The 25,593-nt window shown below is 34.4% G+C and overlaps 2 protein-coding genes and 1 long non-coding RNA gene across 4 annotated transcripts; 2 read left to right on the forward strand and 1 right to left on the reverse strand.

The window, feature by feature from the left end:
- The first annotated feature begins 823 nt into the window (after positions 1-823).
- On the forward strand, positions 824-8,928 carry LOC108327361 (uncharacterized). 2 transcript variants are annotated; one of them, XR_008246076.1, is made up of 6 exons: positions 824-1,058; positions 7,209-7,296; positions 7,605-7,725; positions 7,974-8,037; positions 8,247-8,347; positions 8,783-8,928. It is a non-coding gene; the product is annotated as an uncharacterized LOC108327361 (long non-coding RNA). The 2 variants fall into 2 exon arrangements; XR_008246077.1 differs by having other exon boundaries at positions 8,258-8,347.
- A 7,171-nt stretch (positions 8,929-16,099) lies between these two features.
- On the forward strand, positions 16,100-18,816 carry LOC108335160 (uncharacterized). Its single transcript, XM_017571114.2, has 3 exons — positions 16,100-16,570; positions 18,088-18,195; positions 18,507-18,816. Exons 1-3 carry the CDS (start codon positions 16,197-16,199, stop codon positions 18,604-18,606), a joined length of 582 nt encoding a protein of 193 aa, XP_017426603.1. The 5' UTR covers positions 16,100-16,196; the 3' UTR covers positions 18,607-18,816.
- A 1,105-nt stretch (positions 18,817-19,921) lies between these two features.
- LOC108334385 (phosphate transporter PHO1 homolog 3) lies at positions 19,922-25,593 on the reverse strand. The gene is made up of 13 exons (XM_017570205.2): positions 24,612-25,593; positions 23,080-23,431; positions 22,949-22,997; positions 22,777-22,848; positions 22,422-22,551; positions 22,195-22,315; positions 21,813-22,071; positions 21,606-21,710; positions 21,473-21,517; positions 21,236-21,385; positions 20,675-20,953; positions 20,427-20,563; positions 19,922-20,255 (listed from the first exon to the last, which is right to left on the reverse strand). Exons 1-13 carry the CDS (start codon positions 25,189-25,191, stop codon positions 20,156-20,158), a joined length of 2,379 nt encoding a protein of 792 aa, XP_017425694.1. The 5' UTR covers positions 25,192-25,593; the 3' UTR covers positions 19,922-20,155.

Raw genomic sequence — 25,593 nt, forward strand, 5'->3', positions numbered from 1 at the left:
AATTGTAATTTTTTCATAACCTTTGTTGATATACTTAAATAAGTACTTGATGGAATAAGTTAAATGACATAAAAATATGAACTTGAAGCCAAAATTAAACATAAATAAGATCAAAGAACCATACCATACTTTTTATTGCTCATTAAGCTACTGACACAAAGCAAACAAAATTTCCGTCCACAAAATCCATACCAAGTATAAAAGAAACCTTCTATGAAAAAAATATATAAACCACTAAGTAAGGAGCATAAAAATAAAATAAACCCCAAAGTATAGAAAAGAAGGTTTGCTTGTATTTTCATATAAATACACCTAAATGCAGTAAAAATATCATACATTAGATAAAAAAATTAACCTACATAATATAAATGCTTTCAGAATGAATGATAATGAAAAGAAAAACAAAATCTTCCTATAGAAACCAAAATAGAAAAGAAAGATATACACATACAAAAATACCTTTTTTCATAAAGAAGATACGAAAAACAAATCAAAACTAACATACAATATTAGCATAGCGAAGATTAAAAGGAAAAACTACTACAGAAATGACTATTGATAGAGCCTAATAGATAGCGTTTTTTTAAAGAAGCGCTATCTATTAATGTGCAAAATAATTAAAATAAATAAATTAATATTATTTTTGTAATTTATAATTTAAAATAAATTAATAGATAGCGTTGCGCTATGTATTCTAGTATAATAGATAGCGCTTTCCCGTCTATTTGTACACACTAGATAGCGTTTATCCAAAGAAGAGATATGTATTATGTGTTTAAAAACTTTTTAAAGAGAGGTTTTTAGTTCTCTTCATTTTGGTGCTTCTTTTAGGTTTCTCCTTCGATTTTTTGTTTCACATTCGGATTTTCTTTTCTCCTTCATGATTTGTTTTCATTTTCTTCATTTTTCTTCGTTTCGCTCGTGCGGCTTGTGCTTCGAAGAGGATTGTTTGACTTCATTTCGTTTCGTTTGTTCGGCTTCGTGCTTCGTTTGCTTTGTGCTTGATTTTGCTTGTTCGTCTTCGTGCTTCGTTTCGCTCCGTTCATCTACTGGGTTAGGTATGTTCCCCCTTCCCTCTTTCTCTTCTCTTTTGTTTTTCTTTTTTTAAAACCCTAGAGGAACGAAAGTAAGGGTATCGACTTATTCTGTTATTGCAAGTATTAAATTGGAAGAAGTTCATTGGGGAAGGAATGGTAACGATAGTAGAGACTCGAAGGTTTTATGTTTCGGAAAATTTTATGTTTGACGAAAATTTTGTATACATATTCTATTTAAACCTCTTGAAACATGTATACGTATATTGTGGTTTTAGAATTAATAGAATCTGATTGACGTGTGTTGATGTTACCAAACATGAATTACTTTGTTTGTATAGAAGGGTTTTATTCCATAGTTTAAATGATTCCCTACAATGTACAATGTAGATAAGGTAAATATTTTATTCAAAGGATGTCTCCTTTTACGTGATTATAATTTAATCAAAACCTATTGTATGATTGGTTTCTTGAAAAATTGTTTGCAGGAATTAAAATGTAGTACTATAAGTATTATTGGCCTGCACTTGGTTCTTTGAAATTGTAATTGCTGTAAAAATAAATGTTGATATGTTCATTGTTGGTTTGGTCTAGGTTTAAGCTAATTAAGGATTTATGGATTCTGTATAGTTGCTGCGCAGTTATAGTTGACTTGGGAATGTCTTTAAAATAGATTAAACTTTATTGGAATGATAAAAGTTTGTTGGAGCAAGAGTGTATTCAGTCTTTTTACCTTCTTGGTCTCCCTAGCATTCTTTGGTGAGAGATTTACTTGGTTAAAGCTCTTTAGTGTTCTTCTTTGTATGGGAGGAACAATAGTTGTAAGTCTAGGTGACTCGAAATCCGGTTTAAGAACAAGTGCATCAAATCCTCTTCTTGGAGACATTTTCTCTCTTCTTTCTACAGGATTATATGCAGTTTATATAACTCTTATTCCAATGAAATTACCTGATGGTGATGGAAAGAGTGGTGAAGCTAGTACAGCTCAGTTTCTTGGATATTGTTAGGATATTTATCCTATTTTATCATCATTATAGTGTGTTAAGGGTTACCCTATTTATCATGATTATATTGTGTCTAGGATTACCCTATTTATCATGATTATATTGTGTTTAGGGTTACCCTATTTATCATGTACTTGTGTATCAATTTATTCTTATAAATAGAAGATTGTGAGAGGGATCAATCAAGCCCTCTAGAATTATTTTACAGTTCAATCTTAAGTTGGTATCAGAGCGGGTCGATCCCGCTCTGGTTTCTGTCTCGTAATATATATCTGTCCGGCGCCATAGTTCTTCGTCGCCCGCCGCCGGCCACCGTCCACCGTCGGCCACCGCCGTCCGTCGCCGGCCACCGTCGCCGCCGGCCACCGCCCGCAGTTGCCGGCCACCGTCGTCCATCATTATCACAGTTTCCTTCATCTAAACCCTTAGGGTTTTCTTGTTCCTCGCTAGTACTATTCGTCTTCTTCAAAAATGGCGTCTGGCAGTACTCTTTCCTTCTCTAGAAGTCCATCAATTACCTCCGAGAAGCTAAATGGAAAAAATTATCTGTCATGGTCTGCTGCCGTTGAGATGTGGTTCCTTGGCCAAGGGCATTATGACCACCTTGAGCGAGATGGAAGCCATGTGCCTACTGAAAAAGCTGATCAGTGGAAACAAGTAGATTTCCAATTGTGTGCCCTGTTATGGCAATCAGTGGAACCCAAACTTCTTGTATCTTTGAGGGCTTTCAAAACTTGTCACTCCTTTTGGAAGAAAGCCCAAAGCATTTATGCCAACGATATTCAACGTCTCTATGACACTACGAACAAGCTTGCATCTCTTAAAATGGCAGACCATGATATGGTGTCCTTCATGGCTGAAGCCCAATCTGCTGTCGAAGAACTTAGGATGTTTTTGGAAGTAGATCCATTAGAGGATATCAAAAAGAAACTAGACAAATTTTACATGGTGTTGATCCTTCGTGCCCTACATCCCGATTTTGATCATCTCAGAGATCAACTTCTAACTAGTCATGAGGTCCCCTCTATGGAAACATTGACCACTCGCCTTCTGCATGTCGCGGTACCTCAAACTCAAGAAGCGCATGAACTAGTGGAACCATCTGTCATGGTTGCCACACGAGGAAGAGGAGGACGTGGCACTAGAGGAGGAGGATGAGGAGGTCGGGGACGTCCTCAATGCACATACTGTAAAAGGATGGGTCATACTCAAGAGAATTGCTACTCCTTACATGGTTTCCCTTCCAAAACCGCCAATATTTCGAAGACTGAAACTGCCACTTCAAAGACTGAAACTTCCACTTCTATGTTGTCTGAGGATGAATATCAAGAGTATTTAAGGTTAAAGTCTAACAGCTTGGCACAACCATCTCAATCTCCCAATACATCAACAGCCTACATTTCTCAATCTATGGAAGGTCACAATTCATGGGTAATTGACTCAGGTGCTTCTGATCACATTTCTATTAATACCTATTTATTCTCATCTATTTCCTTTCGAGAAAAACCTCATTTCATAACCCTTGCAAATGGATCTAAAACTTCTTCCAAAGGAGTCGGTCATGTTTCTTTATCTCCCTCCCTTAATCTCAACTCAGTCCTTTTTGTCCCTAATTGTCCTTTTAATTTAATTTCCTTAAGCCAGTTGACTAAAATGTTAAATTGTTCAATAACCTTTGATCATAAATCTTTTGTTATACAGGAGCGTGGTTCGGGGAGACAGATTGGAGAAGGATATGAAGCTGGCGGATTATACCATTTTGGATCTCGTCCAAGGGTGTCTTGTGTTGCTGCTCCTAATCCTAAAGTGCTACATGATCGACTTGGCCATCCTCATTTGTCCAAATTAAAAAAAATGTGTCCTGAACTGAGTGGTCTCCAAACCTTAGAATGTGAGTCATGTCAATTAGGAAAACATGTTAGATCTTCCTTTCCTAAAAGGTCTCAATCAATATGTAATTCTAGTTTTTCCATCATCCATTCTGATATATGGGGACCTAGTCATATCTCCTCCTTTGGTATTAGATATTTTGTTACCTTTATTGATGAATATTCACGATGTACTTGGGTTTATCTTATGAAAAATCGTTCTGAATTATTAGCTATCTTTACATCCTTTTTGAATGAAATCAAGAATCAATTTGGTCAAGTAATCAAAATATTAAGAAGTAATAATGCAAAAGAGTATTTCTCATCCTCCTTTTCTGCCATCTTGAGTTCCCATGGTATCTTACATCAGTCTACTTGTCCTCATACACCACAGCAAAATGGTATAGCAGAACGAAAAAATAGACACTTGGTTGAAACTGCTCGTACCCTTTTGCTTGGTGCCCATATTCCTGTCCATCACGGGGATGCCATCTTAACTGCATGTTATCTTATTAATAGGATGCCCTCCTCCTCTCTTAATAATAAAGTCCCTTTCTCCATTTTGTTTCCTAATGATCCTCTCTTTCATACATCTCCCCGAGTGTTTGGCTGTGTATGTTTTGTTCATGACATGTCTCCAGGTCTAGACAAACTCTCCGCTCGCGCTCTCAAATGTGTCTTCTTAGGTTATTCTCGACTTCAAAAAGGATATCGGTGTTACTCTCCTGAAACTAAGAAGTATTACATGTCTGCCAATGTCACATTCTTTGAACAGACTCCTTACTTCTCTCCATCTGTTCAGGATGTTTCTATCCTCCAGTAGGTCCTTCCTATTCCAATGGCTGAGTCAAATGGCTCCACTGTCTCTGTCATTCCAAGTCTTGATCACAATCCTTCTACACCTGTTTCTCCACATACTGAGATCATCCCACACAGAGCCCTAATGGATAGTCCACCTCCCCAAGACAATGGTGAATCTCCTACTTCAGATTCTTCTCCCTCGTCACCTCCTCCCACGCCTCTTGGTGCAAATGATTCAGCATGGCCTATTGCCCTCAGAAAAGGTACTCGTTCCACTTGAAACCCTCATTCTATTTATAATTTTCTAAGCTATCATCGATTGTCGCCCTCCTATTTTTCTCTTTTATCCTCAGTGTTCTCTGTTGTTATACCCAAGAATGTGAAAGAAGCACTTGATCATCCTGGATGGCGACAAGCTATGATTGCAGAAATGCAGGCTCTTGACCACAGTAATACTTGGGTGCTGGTGCCCCTTCCCCCAGGAAAAAAGGCGGTTGGTTGTCGATGGATGTATGCAGTTAAAGTTGGCCCTGATGGTGAAATTGATCGGCTCAAAGCTCGGCTTGTTGCAAAAGGTTACACTCAGGTTTATGGTCTTGATTATTGTGACACTTTCTCTCCTGTAGCCAAGATGATTACTATTCGTCTCTTTTTTGCCATGGCAGCCATTCGTCACTGGCCACTTCATCAATTGGATATCAGGAATGCCTTTCTACATGGTGATCTTGAGGAAGAAGTTTATATGGAGCAACCTCTTGGGTTTGTTGCTCAGGGGGAGTCTGGTATGGTATGCAAATTGCATCGATCTCTATATGGCCTCTAGCAATCCCCACGTGCTTGGTTTGGAAAGTTTAGCTCCATTGTTCAAAAATTTGGGCTAAAACGCAGTGAAGCAGACCATTCAGTTTTTTATTGTCATTCTTCTCTCAGGAAATGTGTTTACTTAATAGTATATGTTGATGATATTGTCATTACAGGAAATGATGTTGTTGGAATATCTCAACTAAAAGAGTACTTGTGTAGACATTTTCAAACCAAGGATCTTGGAAGTCTCAAATACTTCTTAGGCATTGAAGTAGCGCAATCAAAAGATGGAGTTGTAATCTCCCAAAGGAAGTATGCTCTTGATATATTACAAGAAACAGGCATGATTGATTGTAGACCGGTAGACAGTCCCATGGACCCAAACCAGAAATTAAGGACAGAAGAAGGTGAATTATTCTCCGATCCAAAGAAGTATAGGAGGCTGGTTGGAAAACTGATTTATCTCACTATTACAAGGCCAGATCTATCCTTTGCAGTTGGAGTGGTTAGTCAGTTCATGCAGGCTCCATGTGTTGACCATTGGAATGCTCTCATTCGCATTCTAAGGTATGTAAAGAAGGCTCCCGGGCAAGGATTGTTATATGAAGATAAAGGAAGCATTCAAGTCTCTGGGTATTGTGATGCAGATTGGGCAGGTTCACCTATTGATAGACGGTATACTACAGGATATTGTGTTTTTCTGGGAGGAAACATTATTTCATGGAAAAGTAAGAAACAGAATGTAGTAGCTCGATCAACCGCGGAAGCCGAGTATAGGGCAATGGCATCACTAACATGTGAACTTATATGGGTGAAACAATTCCTTCAAGAGGTTAAATTTTGTGACATCCATACTATGAAGATGTATTGCGACAATCAAGCTGCTCTCCACATTGCATCAAATTCAGTGTTTCACGAGAGGACTAAACATATAGAAATTGATTGTCATTATGTTCGTGAAAAGTTGTTAACCAAAGAAATATGTACTGAGTTTATTGGGTCAAACAATCAACTCGCAGATGTATTGACCAAGTCATTAAGGGGTCCTCGGATTGAGTTTATTTGTTCCAAGCTTGGTACATACAATTTGTATGCTCCAGCTTGAGGGGGAGTGTTAGGATATTTATCCTATTTTATCATCATTATAGTGTGTCAAGGGGTTATCCTATTTATCATGATTATATTGTGTCTAGGATTACCCTATTTATCATGTACTTGTGTATCAATTTATTTTTATAAATAGAAGATTGTGAGAGGGATCAATCAAGCCCTCTAGAATTATTTTACAGTTCAATCTTAAGTGATATCTTGGGCTTTTCAATGTTTTATTTTTTCTTTCAGAGACCCTCATACTAAATATTACCAAGATAGAAAGTTTTAGTTTGCTTACTTGGAAACAACTTAGTCTGATAATCGGTAAAGGTCAGTATTCACTAGTTTTTGCATTTTGTTTTAAATTTTAGAATGTAGCTAGTTCTTTAACTGCCCTGCACTTTTGCTGCTAAATCGAAATTGTAATTATGATAGAAGAACGTACCTGTTTTACCTTTGTACTCTCAGTATACCCCTTTCATATGGTTTTCTACAATAGTCAACTTCTATTGAGAACAATCCTTCAGACATAGGATGTTTACATATGTGCACATTTGTTTGTGTTGTCCAATTAACGTCTATGGGGGATGTTTGGCTATTATCAGGAATATGTTCCAACATGGTTTGATAATTTCAGTGCAAATGTGGTTGTTGAAGGCACAACTGTCAATTTAGGCCTCTGGGATACTACAGGTATGTTTACACAGACTTGTCAATCTTTGTAGCATATACATTTTATATGTAGAGTGGTTAAAAGGGTGAGAGATGAGAGTGGTTACCCTTAACTATTCAATGTTGCATTGATGAACAAGACTAGTTTTTCTAACCTTAGAGGATACCAGATAAAATCAATTTACATTATATAAGTTTGAACAAGTTTCACTTTCCTAACCCTATTTTACAAGATTATGTTAAATTTAAATTTTATTTTTGACTTTATGCAATTTAATTTTTATTGGCTTGCTTGAATTTTGTGATATGCAATGCGTTATTATGTCAAGAGGATTACAACAGGCTGAGGCCTTTGAGCTACAAGGGGGAAGATGTCTTTGTCCTGGCTTTCTCTTTAGTTAGTCATGCAAGCTATGAAAATGTGTTGAAGAAGGTATTATAGGTTCTCAGGTATGTTACTCATTGCTTCTTGAAACAGGATTAGTTATTCAACGAGATTAAATTGTAGTTGAATGGTATTAATAAACTATTGATAGCGCTACTAAAACACTTTTACTTAATACTTAAGTTTAAGTTTGAACAAAAATATTATAATATAAATTACAAAAATTTAATTAATACAAAGGGGGTTCTAGTCCGATACTTGACGCTCCTTACTGGTTTTCTTGCATTTTCTAATTTCTATATACACATTTCAGTGGGTTCCTGAGCTGCAGCATTTTGCTCCTAGCATCCCAGTGGTGCTAGTTGGCACCAAATTAAGTAAGTCTCAAGAACTGGTCTTGCAATTTGTCTCCATCGTATACATTCTATCATCTATTTTCAGTTTTTTTTTCTTTCTGTTTTTTGCCAAGATAAGTTATGCAGACATCCACATCACCCGCTCACTGGGTTCATTATGTTTTATAGTTTTTTTTCTTTAACTCTTCCCTATGAGATTTAAATCATGTTGTTTGGTGACACCTTCTTAGTGTGTTGCTAGGATTATATCAGGGATCCGAATAGGAGATTTGCCGCTGACACAGTTGCCACCATTGGTCTACGTGCTCAACGACTTCCTAACATTGCAGCTGTATGAAACATACTTATTTTTTAAAATATTGCTAATCAGTTGATTGATTTGTTAATTGGACAAACGTGATGGACCATATACAATATAGGATCTATTCACAATTATGAATATTGCCTATCATTTATAGTGTAGCAAACTTGTCCTTGACAAAGGCCCCTCTAAGACCGACTTACGTAAGATGATAAATTTAATTGCTTCTTTTTTAATAATGACTGCCTTTTAAAGATTGCTAATAATAGGCTTTAAAGAAATGTTAAATTTTATAGGACCATATAACGCCTGATTCAAAACTTAGGACCTTGCTTCTTCTTTTTTCTGAACTTTATGTGCATGTTTAGTAGTTTGTCCTTAGTTTAAACTAACTAAGGACCATATAATATGATCTTACGTGTCTTTGGTTTGAATGAGTATTGATTATTTGTATCTAATTTGCAGAGATGTCAATTGGGGAGCTATGAATGTGCGTATAATGAAAGGTCAAGTGGAAGGTCCAAACATGGAAGACATTAGGACCAAGTAGGCTTCTTTTATTTTAAATGTTAGTAATTTGTAGAAATTTGACTACACTTTAGTCTTGTATAGGTAGGTTAATGTAATATTGGGATTGAGTATATCGTTTTATGTACAAATAATGTATTAAATATTATTGGACAAGTTAATATATGAATTGAATTCCATTTTGTTTGTTCAATTGAATATGTTGATTTCTAGGTAAATTGGTTGGATGAGATAATAAAATAGGAAAATTGATTATAAATTCATTCGATGTCATATGTAAGCATGTAAATATTTTAAAAAAAAACAAGTTTTTATAATGTATATGTCAATGTATGTCATAATAGGTTCATATTAATTAACATTCTTTTTTAGTCCTTTATCATATTTCTCTCAATATTTAATATTTTTTTATATAATAGAACGAATAGATTGTGCGAGTTTGTATATAATAGAACCAATATTTTATATTTTCTTTTGAAAAAATATTTTATATTTTTTGAAATATTTTATTCTAAAATTAGTTATTTTTTTTTTTAAATTTAGACCAATAGATAGCGTTTATTTAAAAAAACGCTATTTATTATCAACCACCAATAGATAGTGTCTATTTAAAAAAGCGCCATCTATTGTCAGCCACGAATAGATTACATTTTTTCTAAAAAGTGTTATTTATTCTTAGCCACCAATAGATAGCGCTTTTTTCAGAAGCGCTATCTATTAATAGATAGTGCGTCTATAGATAGCGCTTAAAAAGCGCTATCTATGATAAAAAAAAGTGTTATCTATGCAATTTTTTGTAGTAGTAGGTATACACGTACAAAAATAACTTCTTTCAAAATGAAGAGAAAAAGAAAACAAATTAGGTTAAAGAACACCAAACCTTAAAGATTATGTAAAACACAGGTAAACTCTAAAAAGGAAAGGGTTTAAATGAAGTTTAAAATTTTTCACAAAGAAGTGTTAGACACTATTGTAGAGGTTAGACGATCTACAGATAGTGTTTTAAACTTAAAAATTTTTAGGAGTGTTTAAAAAGCTTTTAAAATGAAAACAAGGACGAAGACTTATTTTTAAACTGGTTTGCTTCAAGTTGAGTTACATTCAATTCTCCCTTAAACTCTCTTAAGGGGTTACACTAATCTTTTAAAAAGAATAGAAACAAGTTTCACTACTCCTGGTTTACAAACAAGTATTACCACTCATGGTCTTACACCAGTTCAACTAACTAAATTGTTTAACTCTACTGAGTTAAGTAAACAGGTATTTTAATTCACTTTTAAATCTACAAAAATAAAAGTATTTTTATAAGCCAAAGTACAAATGATTAATCTCATAAAGAGGATGAATTTTCAATACAAAGAATATATGAAATTTTTTTATAAATCTTTTCTTTTTCAAAGAGTGCTAGACGATGCAAGCTTGAGAGAAAATGACAGCGTAAGAGCAAGCAATAATTCTTGATTCTTGTTTTTTTTTCTTTTCATGTGATCCTATTTATGTAGGCTTCTTCAAAAAACATTTGTTACTTAGAAACATTGACTTTTACGTAGGTGTGTAGCCTTCTGGTACGAGGTCAGATGCTATGTTGGTTCTTGCATAGACAATTATGCTACTTGTACGAATACGTTAAATAGAAGGCATTAAGGAAACATTCCTAGAATATCTTCTTATCTCTTAACGTTCTTCTTATCTAACGCAGAACTTTGAATAAAACTTAGTTCTTTTATGATCTGCACAGATAAATAGAACACAACACAACAAACAAGAGAATATTATTCGTACATTCATTCAGTACGCTAGACGCTCATTAATGTTTAAGCATGGTACATGTACTAGTGTTTATGCATAGTTTATTTAGAGTAACATTTAGGATAACATTTACACAAGTTAGCCTAGACGATTTCTTTTCATTAAACATTATTTTGTTAAACACTTTTGTTAAACTTCAAAACAAGGGTTGTTATATTCTCTTATCTTAACAATCTTCCCTTTTTTATGTTTAACAAATACTTGAGCTAACATGAAATAAGTATCAAAGAAGGAATGAAATATAAGGTATATACTGATAAAAACATTTTTGTGAATTCTATCATACTAGTCTATTTTCTATTTTTTTATATATTCAGAGCAATCATCCATACTAGCACATTTCTCTAGTCGTTTATAATAGACTTGTAATGTATCAAAACATCAAACAGTTTATTCAAATAATGTATCAGAGTATATGACTTCATTATATATAATGTATTAGAGTATATGAGATAAATAAGTTCAGTGCAAGATGTTGCATATCATGTATTAGAGTATATAGAATCATTATTAAGAAATTGCATGTAATTTATCAAAACATATTATGGATGAGCAATATGAATATGTATGGATGATAAATGACTTTCCATAATTCAAAACTCATTTTTTAAAGCATATGTAAACAAATGAATGTTTCATAGCATGAATGCAATGTATTAAAGTATAAACAAAAGGAATTATATTAGAACAAGGTATCATAATGCGTATTAGAATTTCATAGCAGAATAAATAATAATCATTATAGAATTAAGGAAACTAAAATAAATTGTATCAGAGTATGTATGAATCAAATGAAACTATGTACAAGTGCATGGTTTAAAAAAAAAAGATTCTCCCTCTAAAATGTAAAATTCTCCCTAGATGAAAGAATTTCCTTCCCCAAGTTAAAATGTTTTAGCATAGATTTCTTCCCCTTATTTGATAAATATCAAAAGGGTTCGTAATTAAGACATCATTGCCTAAATGAAGGGGGAGGTGGTAGTGGTGGTAGGGTTAGGTCAGGTTTGGGTGTGAAGAGTTGGTTGGCTAGGGTGTTTAGGGTAGAGATGATGGTGGCAAATTTTACATCTTGTTCTTCTTTATTTGCTTGAAACATTATGACAATTTTTTCTTCTTGACAAACATTGTTTGTCAACAATGAAGGCATGCATCTGGTCAAGGATGAAGGAGGTGGATGGTTCATTAGATAAAGCTAGGGATTTTATGGGAGGGATCATGATCAAGGGTAGTGGTTGTTGGATGGTAACACTAGTGCAAAAAAGACCTTTAACGTCACTCTTTAGACGTCTGACCCTCGAATATCCAACGTAAAAAATGACCGGTGACATTTTTCGTAAATAAAACAACTATTTAGACGTCGATTATGGAAGGGTCCGACGTCTAAATACTCATATACGTCGGCTCTCCCAAATAGACGCCAAAACTAAACGAAAAAGTTAAAAAAAATAATTTTTTATTCTATTTAGACGTCTGTTATGGAGGGAACCGACTTCATTTAGACGTCTGATCCCGCCACTACAACTTCTGAAGCACTTTAGACGTCTATTAATTGGGGGAACCGACGTCTAAACCCTAAATTCAGAAATTTAAAAAGTCACTTTTTGACTCTATTTAAACCTCTGATCCCGCCACTCCGACTTCTAAAGCACTTTAGACGTCTGTTAATTGGGGGAACCGACGTCTAAATTTTGGCATTAAAACAACGTGAACGCGAGACAACCGTTACGCGCACTCATTATTCATCATCTTCATCGCGTTTTCTCTCTACGGGTTACGCTTTTCAGGTTCGTTTTCTCACTTTTGCACCGTTTTAAATTAATTTTACTCTGATTACATCACTCTTTGATGCATTATCTTTCATTTGAACCGATTAAAATGCGTTTTCGTTGGGTTTTGGTGCAGTTATTCTCGTGTCTTTAGGCGGCGTTCTATGCCGGCGATTTCTTGCGCTTTGTACTCCTCCAATTCCCTCCACTACGTTTTTAAAACCATCCAATAAAAAAATGTACAATACATTCTCTTCAACTAAAATATAAAGTTGTAAACTCGAATCACCATGAGTTAGGAGCAACCTTAGAGACGTCTAACCTATATGGATCGGACGTCTATATAGACGTCGAACCTATATAGGTCCGACGTCTATAGAGACGTCTGACCTAAAGGGTCCGACGTCTCATTAACGTCACCCATATAGACGTCAAACAGAGATAAGACGTTAAAAGCCCAAAATAACAGACGTCTAAAGTCTTTTTTTCACTAGTGTAAGGTTTTTGTAAGGGTAGTTTGAGGTGTTGGGCTAGGTGGTTTAGGTGTTGATATAACCATTGTGTCTTTCAATAACACTGGTACTTCTTCATCATATGATTCTTCAACGATAACAAGCGTTGGGCAGACACAATTGTTCGAATGTGTTGCTTCTTCTATAGCTTCCATCATTGAAGAGATAAACACAAGAATTTAAGCGCCTTAGAGTACGTCATCTAGGTTGGAAGGCTCTTGGAGAACTAAAGGTTGCTTGCAAATGATCAATTGTAGGAAGCGCTTGGAGGAGTTGTCTGCCAACAACGTTGGGATCTACTACAAACGTAGTGTTGGTATCATCAAAATGATGAACCTTGCATGGTTCCACATCATTGGTGCTTGGTGAAAACTCAACTTCTCCATACTTGTCCAGAGAGTGCTGGCTAAAGTTAGCGTGGAATGGCATCGACACATATGTTTAGCTGAAAATGCTTTGTTGCCAAAATAGATAGGTATCAAACTCAATCATTGTACAAAAAATCCAACATTGTACTCAATCACTTTGTGTTCATATATGGAAAATGTGATGACCTTCATGGTAGATATGAAGTATATCCCATTGGTTGTTATTAAAACCTTGATGGAATTAAATTTTGGTAATTCTGTACAAAATGTTCAACACAATTATCCACTTATTTGTTCATTGATCCCTACTTGTCTTTCTGTCAAATTTTGCTTTTATTATTATTTTACAAAGCAAACATCATCATTTACCTTCTCTTATGTATTTCCACTGTTACCTGCCATGCCTTGTAAAGAACTTATTCATTATATAACAATGAACCACAAATCAACAATAAAGTCAATAAACGAAATATAAAAATAACAATGAAAAGACCAAATATCTGTTGGGAATCCAAGTGTGAGTCTAAGTCCCACATTGGATAGAAATGAGAAAGTAGAGCACTATATAAAGATAAAAGACCCATTAACTCATTGCCTTAAGGTTTTGGGTAGAGAGTGGTGTCAATCCCTTATATGGTTGGACTCATATCTCATTTGGTATTGTTTCCCCCTAGTGAACCTTCTCTTTGATAGACCCAACAATATAGGTGCACTCAAACAGTACACGAAAACTGACGATGACAAATGCTAGATTGGGCGGCAAAATCATACATTTTAGTGAAGCAAGCACACTAACAAAGCAAAAGCGACAAATGTTGGGTTGGGTAAAATGATGGCTTTTAATGGACCAACCAAAGTGAAAAAGCAACGAAGAAGCTAGAAGAAGAATGTTGGGTTGGGCTACGTCTCAAAGTGGAAGAAGCAAGAAGAACACAACAAAGAAGAAGAAAGCTAGGTCTCAAGGTAGAACAAGCAAGAAGTATGTGACAACCAAGAACAAAGCTAGGTTTCAATATCTCAAATTTCAAAACACTAGCAACTTGAAAACAAAAACAAAATTCTTTTACATAATGACATGTAGAATGTATCATAATTGTGTAAAACCAACAGAAGGTGTGTGATATAGGTGTAAAAGGGTAAAAGACAAAAAAACAATTTCTCAAATTTCAAAACACTAGCAACTTGAAAACAAAAACAAAAACAAAATTCTCTTACATAATGACATGTAGCATGTATCATAATTGTGTAAAACCAACACAAGGTGTGTGATATAGGTGTAAAAGGCTAAAAGACAAAAAAACCAACGCAAGTTGTGTGACGTAGGTGTAAAAAGGTAGGACATAATGAACAATTCGTAAATGAAAAATTGGAACATTTATAATAATAAGGAGGATCAACATTGTAGTTTATTTCTTAAATATATTTTATAAAAAAATTATGGACCTTTGTTGAACTAGGGCTTTTGTGCACGTTTTACTAAAAATAGTTGTTGATTTTTAGTTTTGCAAATTAAAAACACCTTTTTAAATTAATTTATTCTATATAGTTGTTTAATTTTTTTAAAGTATTAAAAAAAGTAACAATATAATAACATATGACTAAATAAAGTAAATTGTAATAAGAAATTTTTTTATTCCAATAAATAAATGTACGAATATTAAAGCTATCATTTGAGATCCTAGTCCACAAGTTAACCTTAACCCTCTTTAAAATCAAGTTATATTTCTTTGGTCTACTTAACTCAGCCTTCAAAGCCTCACATAAAGTGGGTTGGGATAGAGTTAGGATGAAGTTAACCTTCCAAAACTAAATTAGTTCATTTTTTAGACATTTTCAATTGTTTCTTTTATTTGCTTTGCAATATCAATCCAGCAATTTCCACATGATATTTTATTAATATTTTCTTCTTCACTCTAAACATCTTTCTGCAACGTTGAATATCCAAGAAAAATTATAGTTTAAGAATTTTGTTGCATAAAGGTAGTTTTTTATTATCTATTAAAAATGAGGTAGTTTTAAAAAAAGTTAGTGTAATGATTATTTTGTACAGATTTAAAATTAATTTATTTGTGCTCTTAATAATTATTCTTAAAGAATATGTATAAATATTAGTTTTATAAAAGACTATTCAAAATAAATTTTTAATTGTAATCATATTTTAAATATATAATTTTATTATTTTGAAAAGTTAAAAATATAACATGTTGAATTTATTTAAACTTAAAAATAAAGTAATTTGAAAAAAAAATTGTTAAAAGAAATTATTAGTAAAAGCACATTTTCTTTTAATTCTTTGATGTTTTTAAAATTTTTATGAATTTATTTTGATAAACTATTTAAAAAAATATTTATAAATAACTTTTTAACTTATTTTTAGTTTTGACATCTAAAATATAATAAATATATTTAAGTTTAAAAAAATATTTATTTTTGAAAAGAATCATTCATTAAAAAAATTAAAAAAATTATTTATTTTTATAAAACATGCTATATAACATAAACATTTTTTATATTAAAATTGAATAAAATTACACACCATTTTATAAAATTAAAAAAGTATAAGAAATTAGATATTAATACAATTATGAATAAATTATACTTAAACTAATATATTAAGTTAATCAGAATATTTTAAATATTATTAAAAATAAAATAATTAACAGTTTAAACCTGGAACTAACCAAACTTTTTTAATAAAATAGTTTTTTAATCCTATGGGCTTTCTTTTGATCCTAATCGGATCATATGAGAAGGGTTAATTTGACCATCAAATGGAAATATATGTAAGTATATGCGGACGGTGGGTAAAGAAGCATAGGCAAGGGTTTTAGGGGTTTTTGGAGGTTTTAAGCACAGCATAACATAACATCTGTTCTCCCTTTGCGACTCAACCACCATGTCCACGCCTGCGAAGGAAGCTCCGAAGGACCAATCCGATGCGGAAGCGCGGGATCTGCCTCCCGATCCGGCAGGTTCTGAGTCCCCCGAAGCAGAGGAAGAGGAAGAAGAAGGAGAGTGCGGGTTCTGCCTCTTCATGAAAGGGGGCGGCTGCCGCGACGCCTTCACCGAATGGGAGAAGTGCGTCCAAGAAGCCGAGACCAACAACGAGGACCTCCTCGAGAAGTGCGCCTCCATCACCGCCGCCTTGAAGCAGTGTATGGACGCTCACTCCAACTACTACGAGCCCATCCTCCGCGCCGAGAAGCTCGCGGAGGAACAGGCCATCGTTGAATTGGAAAAGGAAAACTTAGTTTCCCGGGAAGACCAAAAGTGAGACTCACCCCACCCTCGTTTTTTTACTTTCTCACAACAATTGGAATGCCTAATGTTCTCTTACATTGATCTTAGTTTATGTTTCCTTCACCACAAAAGTCTGTGTGCTCTATGCCTGTTTAGCTCTAGGCTACCCAATATTTCAGTTACTGAATGTAGCGTTAGGTTTCCTTCTGTTGGTTAAGATCACTTCCTTACTCTCAATTAAGATCACTTCTGTTATTAAGAAGTGAGAATAAGTAACTTCACTTTCTTATTCTCAATTAAGATCTGTTGGTTAAGATCATTTTTCCGACTTATAGTTGCGCTTAAGAGAAGAAAATAAAGAGGTAAACGTGGCTGCAATTATATCACAGTGCCTCACTTGTCTGAAATTGCTGTCACAAACGGTTATTTAGAACTTTATATCTTTGCTTTTTTGGGAAGTAAGATGAGAGAACTTTTGAAAAGGTTGAGATGGGTAAATTAATTTTGACTTAAAGAAAGTGGATGTATTTTTTCTTGTTGGCTTTTCTTCTCCTTATATAAGTACTTCTTGGAAGTTTGTCTGCTCAACTCATTTAACTTTAATAGAGGTAAAAATCTAATGTTGATTTTAGATTATGAAAGAGGTTTGATTCATTTTACTTTTTACGCAGATTATTCAAATTGAAATTCTCATTCTTTTCCTTGCTTTAACTCTGTAGTTCTGTTGTAATTTCATTTCCATATTTAAATAAATAAATAGTTTGGCTTTGATTAAATGTTAATGCACGTAACTTGTAGCCGGTTTGTTTTCACCAAATATCTTGGTGTATACAGTGCTGGTGAAAAAAATTCAAGTTTCTAACCTCAATTCTGAGGTTAGTAGAGTTAGTTTGAAGGAAAGTAAATCTTTTTAGCCTTTGTTGATTGTATGTAGCTCTTAAAATGTGCCTACATTTTCACTTTAAAGTTGATTAACTTTATCCTCCAAACAAAATCATTTTAAATTCAACTTTTAACGTACCATTCTCAAATGCAGATCACAGAATCTAACGTCAGTTTGAAATCAATTATATCAATGTTAATAATAATGCCTCTAAAATCTTAACAAAATGAACTTTTAGTTTACGTGAGACTTCCAACACACCCTCCTCACGTCGAGATATATCTCGAACGCGAGACTAGACATTAATGGATAGTCCGATAGTGGCCCGATAGTAGATGTAACAATATGTTTAACAAATAGCGCTAGAATAAGTTCTAACCTAGCTCTGATACTATGTTAAGAAGTGAACTTTAAGCCTAACTCAATCTCACAAAACTGACTTGTAAGGTGAGGATTGCATTCACTTATATACTATAAATTGACATTATCTCTAGTTGATGTGAGACTTCCAGTTGGGGATAAAAATATAACGTTTGAGTTACTGACCTTAGAAGTAGATGAAGTTTGAAGCTTTGGATATTTGAATTACAGATCTTCTATAGTGAAATTTAAAATATTAGAGCTGTATATGATGCTCACATGATTACTACAAATTCATTCTCAGGATCGATCATGTTGTTGAGGAAGTGGCCACCATTGAGTTGTTGAAGGAAAACCAAAATTTGTCGCCTAATGAATCCCAAGCTCCTCCTCCTTCTAGTCAAGATCCGAAGTGAGACATCATTTTATTCCCCTTTTTTGTTTCTCTTAACCTGCTGTCATACCTGTACTGCCAATGCAAATAGATTACAGACATTTGTAACTCGTTCATTTTTGTCACAATAATTAGCATGACAAATATTTTCTTGGATTCAAAGCTGTATCAATTTCCAATTTTAAACTTGCGATATGGTTCTGTTACTGACCTGAGAAGTAGATGAAGTTTGAACCTTTGGATATTTGAATTACAGATCTTCTATAGTGAAATTTAAAATATTAGAGCTGTGTATGATGCTCACATGAATACTACAAATTCATTCTCAGGACCGATCATGTTGTTGAGGAAATGGCCACCATTGAGTTGAAGGAGAACCAAAATTTGTCCCAAGCTCCTCCTCCTCCTTCTAGTCAAGATCCAAAGTGAGACATCATTTCATTGCCCGTTTTTTGTTTCTCCTAACCTGCTGTCATACCTGTACTGCCAATGCAAATAGATTACAGTCATTTATAACTCATTCATTTTTGTCACAATAATTAAAATGACAAATATTTTCTTGGATTCAAAGCTGTATCAATTTCCAATTTTAAACATGCGATATGGTTGTGTTGTATCAGATTTTATTTTACTGTCTGGTCAGTGATTCATCATGCCATAGTAACGAAAGCGTGTGATGTGTCTAGTTCTATTTAGTTTGATCCACTCTAGGATAACAAATATTCAGTGACCGAATGTGACATTGGGATTCTTGCTTAATGTTTGTGTTATAACTTTATATTGGTGGGAATGTTTTTGCCGTTGATTTGCAGAATTAAAATGTGCTAGAGCTAGTAGTGAAAAAGAAATGAGAAACTTCTTGACTTCCAGATTCTTAATTAAGAGCTACTTTGGATGATTTGTTTATAGTTAGTCATAGAATGAATAAATTTTTTCAGAAATTATAAATAGCTTATGTATGTTAGTAAGGTTGTGAATTGTGATCGCAGTTTTCCTGCGGTCATTGTTGTGGGGAATTGTGGTTGTATTGACGCCAAAGATCTTAATGACGTAGTTGAAATTGCAGTTGCGAACTTGTTTTTGAAATCTTGTATCTGAGCTTCTTGAGAAGAAAGAAAGATAAGGGAGCTTTTAAAAAGGTTGAGATGGAAAATTTTACTTTTTAAGTTCAAGAAGAAAATGATTTATTTTACTCAGGAAGAAGTTTATTTAATCGCAACTCTTAACTAGGAAATTTTGTAACGTCGATTCTTTGAATGTTAATTTTTCTGAAAATCAATATTACTAAAATGTAAGCCAACGGAACTCTTAGCTATCATAGCGTACGTAAGTCGTAAAGGTATTTTTGGGTGTTCTATTTTGGAGAATCGGTCTATAAGAAAATGAACTAAGTGTTCTACCATTACTGATTTTATAGTGAAATTTCCCATCCTTTTGTTTATCCTCCCTGTAATGCCGAGAGGCGAAATAACAATTGAATTTTGAAATCACAAAACGTGGAATGATACCATATGCTCCAACTTCTATTTTTTTTTTCAACTTTTATCATTAGGTCAACTGATTGAATACTTGTACTTAATAACTTTATTTTTGTACAAGTATAATATTAAATTATTTTATTTTTCTTGTTCTTCTCTTCCAAGTTACTCCTCTTTCGTACGTAATTCAGTTTAAACATTTTATTGTCATCACAACCAATTTTTGTGTTTTGAAGACTATCTCGATCAAACGAACGACGTGCATCTATTGAATTGTAATACATTTCCTCATTTGTATTATGGACAGAAATGTGAGGGGGTGTTACATCCTCTTCCCCTTGCAATATTTTCAGCTACCCTTCAAATATTGCTTTAATCAAAAGAAAATATTTACTCTTGAACTAGTGCATATGAAGAAAGATAGAAGAAAAGAATGAGAAAAATGATGATTTGGAAAAAGAAAAGAGGGAAATAAAATCCATGTCCTAGCCAAGTACTCATCACTCGTCTTTATCTTCATCTTCGTCGTAATTGAAGGGTAGAGGCACAGACTTGAAAGCACGGTACTTGCCAACATTGTTCAAATGCTCATTCTCCAATCTGGAAGTTAGAAATGTAGCAATCAATTATCAGATAAATTAAACGTACTCTGGAAGTTATCCTCGTTTTCCCAAATGGTGCATTGAGTTGGAATACTAATTTCTAATGCACAAATTAAAGAAAATTTATCAGGCTAAGAGCTTAATGGTGCATTGATTTCATTATGTTTACCTGAAGAAGTTCCATATACCACGACGAATGATCTCTAGGCATGCAACAATGGTAGTCATGGCTTGTTTATGCAAGAAGCTGACGTTGAATCTCAAGACTGTCTGCAACCAGGCAAATCTCAACAAGACGTTAAGGACCTGCGCGGGTTCAATTTGTTAGCAATTTTCCAATTTAAAAAGCATAGAGAAACAACAACATCAATCATACATGCAAAAAAGGTTTGATAATTTCAAGCACTATTGTTATACCATGGCTATAAAATATACACTTTTATGAGGGATTGCGAGTTTGTCCCTCAACCAGCGATTCTTGGAACGTCTTTGCAGAAGGCCCCAGTCTATTACAAGGTCCCAATATGTAGAAGCAACTGCTGCAAATATTGAGAAAACCCAGGCCAACACTTTCCACACCATTGAATTGTTATGACTATACGCTATCCTCAGGCAAACAGCAATAATTGTAAGGAAGTATTTCAATCCATTATATCCTTGCATTGGATCTTTCTCTTCGAACAGCCTCCTAAGACACTGCAACATATTCAACAACATTTAATTCAAAACTTCAAATTTTGTTCATCCCAGTTTCACCCCAGTATTTATGATGCCTAAATAAGGATAACAAGCAAATGAATAAAGTAAAAAGCAATTTGGGGTGTCTAAATTTTAGGTTTTCGGTAAGATGACATTAGTCGCTAGTCACTTGAAAGAAAGTTAAAAGAAAGGGTGTTTCAGCTCTGCTCATATCTGTTTTACCTCCAACAAAACACTGTTCTAAAAGTTGAAAAAATTAAAAAGAAAATATGTAGTCACCTGCAGGAAACGGGACCAGTAGGGGATAACAGCCACGATGAATGAAAAGGTGATGAATACGCTGCTAGAGTTGCAGGTGTTTTCTCTCTGTTTGAAATTACCCCACCCGTAGTAGCAAATGTAAAACTCAAAACTTCTCAAGGCTTGCACCTGAGTAATCAAAAGGGTATAATTGTTAGACATGGCAAAGAGCGTAAGAAAAGAATATTAATCCATGGTTTAAAGTTGGAAACAAACCTGGCTAGTAAATTGATCTGCCAAGAAAAAATCCGGGAGTGTGACCTGAAATACATGGAAAACAACAAGTGTTAGACTACCCTAGAAAGTTAGGAAATGCAATGACCTTGTGTTTGCAAGGATTTTCCTATACCTTGTAAAGAGGTGCACATATACAGTGAAATAGGCATATGAGGAGGAAAACCCTGCTTGAGCGATAAAAGATGTTTATGGGGCACAATAAAATAGCAATCAGAACCTGCAGAGTAACAACGAAATGAATGAGTGAATGAATTCATTATGTACTTGAGTACTCGTTAAAATATTGAATGGAAAAATCTTTCAAACATCAGCTCCTTACAAGAAGTAAGATGAGTGGAATGAGTTCGGTCAATGTTTGGTAATCTTTTGTCTGTGGATCTATCTGCATGTCTAGGTTTGCAAGCACACCACCCAGTGCCAACACTGCCAGACCAAAACCGATCAGAAGGACCTGGTTGTAGCCTAAGTCAGTTCCTGGCTTGAAGCCAAATATGAATGAGTGGTTCACTCTGTACCGCCTCCAGAAGTATATATCAGCAGCATACATCAGCAAGTGTAGAACTACGAATCCATACAGACTGCAAAAAACAAAGTTCAACAAGGTAGTAGTTTTAGTAAGATAGTTGTTTATTTTTCCCTATGCAGATGACTTATCTCCTATATTGTTAATCACGATGAGCTATGGAATTTGGAAAAACTACCTATGCAGTGGGAACAAGGATTCCATGTACGTTGTACTCCCTGAATGATCCAATATTTTTCTGGTACGAACGATTAGAATAAGGGCTAACACCAGAGCTGCTGCGCATCCTGCTAAGAAACCTGAGAATAGGTTGACAGTGTCAACAGAAAGAAGAAACGAGAATCAAAATCTGTTTTCTTTTCACCCCCCAAATAATAAGATTTTAAATTATACATCAGTGCTTACCCATGGAAAACGTAACTCTGTGTCTTTCCCTCTTTGCTTTTGGTCTTAAGATATTCATGGCTTTATTACGATTTGAGTTGTAGAAGTGCTTAGTGAATGTTTTCTCAACCCTATCCATGAGTTTAGTCACCTGCCACGGGAATGTCAAGTAAAAACATCGAAAAACTCAAATAACAGTGTAAAAGGTTTTGCAATGTGTTCATCCCAACTTGATATATGTATGTTAATTTTTACTATAGTTACATTAAAAATCATATTTTTTTATAATTTCTGATTAATTAATATCATAAAAATTTTACACTGATTGGTGTATTGAAATGAAATTCATAAGAATATACTCTTTTAGCACTCTCACCTCATCAGAGTTTCCAAATTGGGTGTTGTCCACCATTTTCATATACGCTTTAGCTGCATCTCTTGTTGTGATCTGCATAATGAATTTGCTATATGAAGTGGCAGCGGAGACAAGGTTGTCTGTTAAAAAACTAGACAGAGAAAAATGAAGAGAAGAGTGATCGAATTTCAACCTTATCGTATTTCTTCATTATCTTTGAAAATGCCAAAGTATTTAGAAAGCTGTTAATTTGATAAAAACAGTTAGATAATAATGACCGAGGAGTAACATGAAGCAGCTGAATTGAGTAGCTTCTTTCATTACCTAAAGCTCTTGAGAAGGCGAAGCTTGCGGTAGAATTCAATGAACGAGCGTTGAAGTTGTTCCTCAACTTTGTTAAGATTTTTTCTGCTGAAATGTAGTTCTGTCTGGCCTGGGAAATTGAGAACACCTTTTATAGTTGAACGTGGAGTTTCAAAGGTGTGGTTCAGTTGCACACGATCAAGTACTTCCAAAGGAGCTGGTCTAGTAACCCTGAGATTCTTTGGCTTCTTTTCCTCAACTTTTGCTTTAACAGTTTCTTTTACTTGTTCTTGGTCATCCTCATTAGAATCATCTGATTGTTCATGATGAGTGCTACCCTCTTCAATAACTTCCATAATCATCGAAGCTTTTCCTGCAATCAGGATAATGCAAACACTTTCAATGACATTATTCTTCTTAAAGTGATTTTGTTTATGCAAAAGTTTTTAATTTATAATCTAACATTATTGTCTGTATAAATTTTAAGATAGTTGCTACAAAAATTAATAATTTTGTTATACATAACTGTTTATAATTAAATCACAATATAAAACTGTTTTACATTGTTAGTACACATTTTTTTTTAATGTTTGAACTAAACATTCATTTCTTTATTCAAATAGTTAAGAAAACATAACTGAGAGGTTTTGATCAGTACTCTTTAAGATCACAAATATTATATTGATATATTTTATACCAGAAACAAAACCTTTAATCATTCAAGATTTCTTCAAATAAATCACGTATTAAAATACTTTATCCCACTAAAATAAAATAAAATAAATCACTATCGTTGATATACGCTTTAGATAAACACGTGCAATCTTGCTGATAATTTCTGTTTCCACAACATAACCGCGTTGACCAAAAATATAAAAGCAAGCAGCGTATCGAACTAAAATTGCAAAAAGATAAGCAAGGATTAATTTAATAACAACGAATTCAGAACATTAAAAGGCTTTTATAACACAATTTAATAATACTGATTACGTGTGATAAAATTGTCAACAGTTATCACAATTATTCAACATAATTTTTAATCAGTTAATAATATATTTTTTATATTATATTTTGAAAAAGCTAAATCGATTAAAAAATTTCTGTAATAACTAAGCTAAGATAATTTTCAATTATTTTATTATGTAATATTAGTCATAAATTAAAATGCTAAATAAACATGAACTATTTATTCTGTAAGTTATTGTTATGAAAACATTATCTGAATAAAATTTTGTAAGTATTTTAAAACATAATAAAACCAATTCATACTTCTTCTTTTTGTATTAAAATAGCTCTAAAAGAAAATAAAAAATTTAAGTTTGATGTTCTTGTAAGGATTACAGGTAATGCTTCTTTTAAGATCTTAAAACGGAGGCAATCTTTCAGGTTTATATAGGAGTGAATTTATTGAGTTTTATCCGATATGGGACTTAAAGGACCTGCAGTGTAAGTTTAGTTCAATGTTTGGTGGGAAAGTTGAGCAGCAGATGAGGGGGATGGATTGTTTAGTTTAGAAAGAAAGCAAGGAAGTTGAAGGGATGAAAAGAAATTACTGTTGAGTTTGGCCCCTCTGGGTGTGGAAGAAGAGAGAACGGCGGTAGAAGAAGCAACGTCGGAGGCAAGGCGAGTCATCTCGAGGGATCGATGAAAGGAGGCAGTGGGGTTCTCAACTTTGATCCTGAAGGCGATCAAAGCGTCCATTTGCTTGTTCAGCATTGCAGCTTCCTTCATCACCTCCTCCACTTTCTCTCTGTAGAACTTCTCCACCTTGTTCAACTCGTCGTCCAGTCTCTTGAAGTACACCAACTCGTACTCCCCTCCTTCGTCCGAGCTCATCAGGAACGTCGTTTCGTACCTCTCCGATCCTCCCCGCTTCACCGTCTGCACCGCGATGTGCTGGCTCTCTATGTCATCGGAGGGACTCAGAGGGTGGTACTGTCTGTTTGTCAGACCACTGAAGGCTCTGTACAGCGTAAGCTTTCGCCTCAGTCCTCTAGGCGTCGCTGCAGGAGCTTTTCTGCTCTGTCTGAAACGCTGGACTTGCTTCAACTGGGATTTCAGAAAATTGTAATCCATGTATGCCTCTTGCCACTCCGGCACCATCTGTGCTTTGTATTCTTTTCCAAACTTCATTTTTGTGCTTCTGTTGCACCAGAAACAAGTCAAATTTTTGGGATAGAAAAACAGTTTAAAGCGAGAAAGCGAGAAAGGAAAGAATGGATAGAAAGCAAGAGAAGGAGCATAAAGATGACGATGGAAATGGTGAATGGTGGATGGTGTTATTTATACGATGAATAGGGTAAAAAAATGACGGTGTGTTTGTTTGAAAGAGTTGGTAGAATAGGCTCAGAAGACTGATTCAACGCATGTTTGTGTAGTTGAACGACAGAACAGAAGAAAATGCAAAAAGGGACACAACACCTTTTGAGACCAAAGTGGAAAGTGAGTGCCTTCTCACTTGTCTTTAAGGTGCCCTACAAAGACAAATTGTTTCGGGTTTTCTAGGAAGAAGGGAAGAAAATACTTGCTTTTTGG

This window comes from Vigna angularis, chromosome 1 (assembly GCF_016808095.1).
Source record: "Vigna angularis cultivar LongXiaoDou No.4 chromosome 1, ASM1680809v1, whole genome shotgun sequence".
NCBI classification, from domain to species: Eukaryota; Viridiplantae; Streptophyta; class Magnoliopsida; order Fabales; family Fabaceae; genus Vigna; species Vigna angularis.

Bases quoted from the DNA above. Each gene is read 5' to 3' on its own strand.
- LOC108335160 (XM_017571114.2), top strand. From the start codon at position 16,197: ATGTCCACGCCTGCGAAGGAAGCTCCGAAGGACCAATCCGATGCGGAA. The intron at 16,571-18,087 runs GTGAGACTCACC...ATTCATTCTCAG, and splicing joins GTTTCCCGGGAAGACCAAAA to GATCGATCATGTTGTTGAGG. The intron at 18,196-18,506 runs GTGAGACATCAT...ATTCATTCTCAG, and splicing joins CCTTCTAGTCAAGATCCGAA to GACCGATCATGTTGTTGAGG.
- LOC108334385 (XM_017570205.2), bottom strand. From the start codon at position 25,191: ATGAAGTTTGGAAAAGAATACAAAGCACAGATGGTGCCGGAGTGGCAA. The intron at 22,849-22,948 runs GTTGAAATTCGA...TTCATTATGCAG, and splicing joins TAATGAAGAAATACGATAAG to ATCACAACAAGAGATGCAGC. The intron at 22,552-22,776 runs GTGAGAGTGCTA...TTCCCGTGGCAG, and splicing joins AATTTGGAAACTCTGATGAG to GTGACTAAACTCATGGATAG.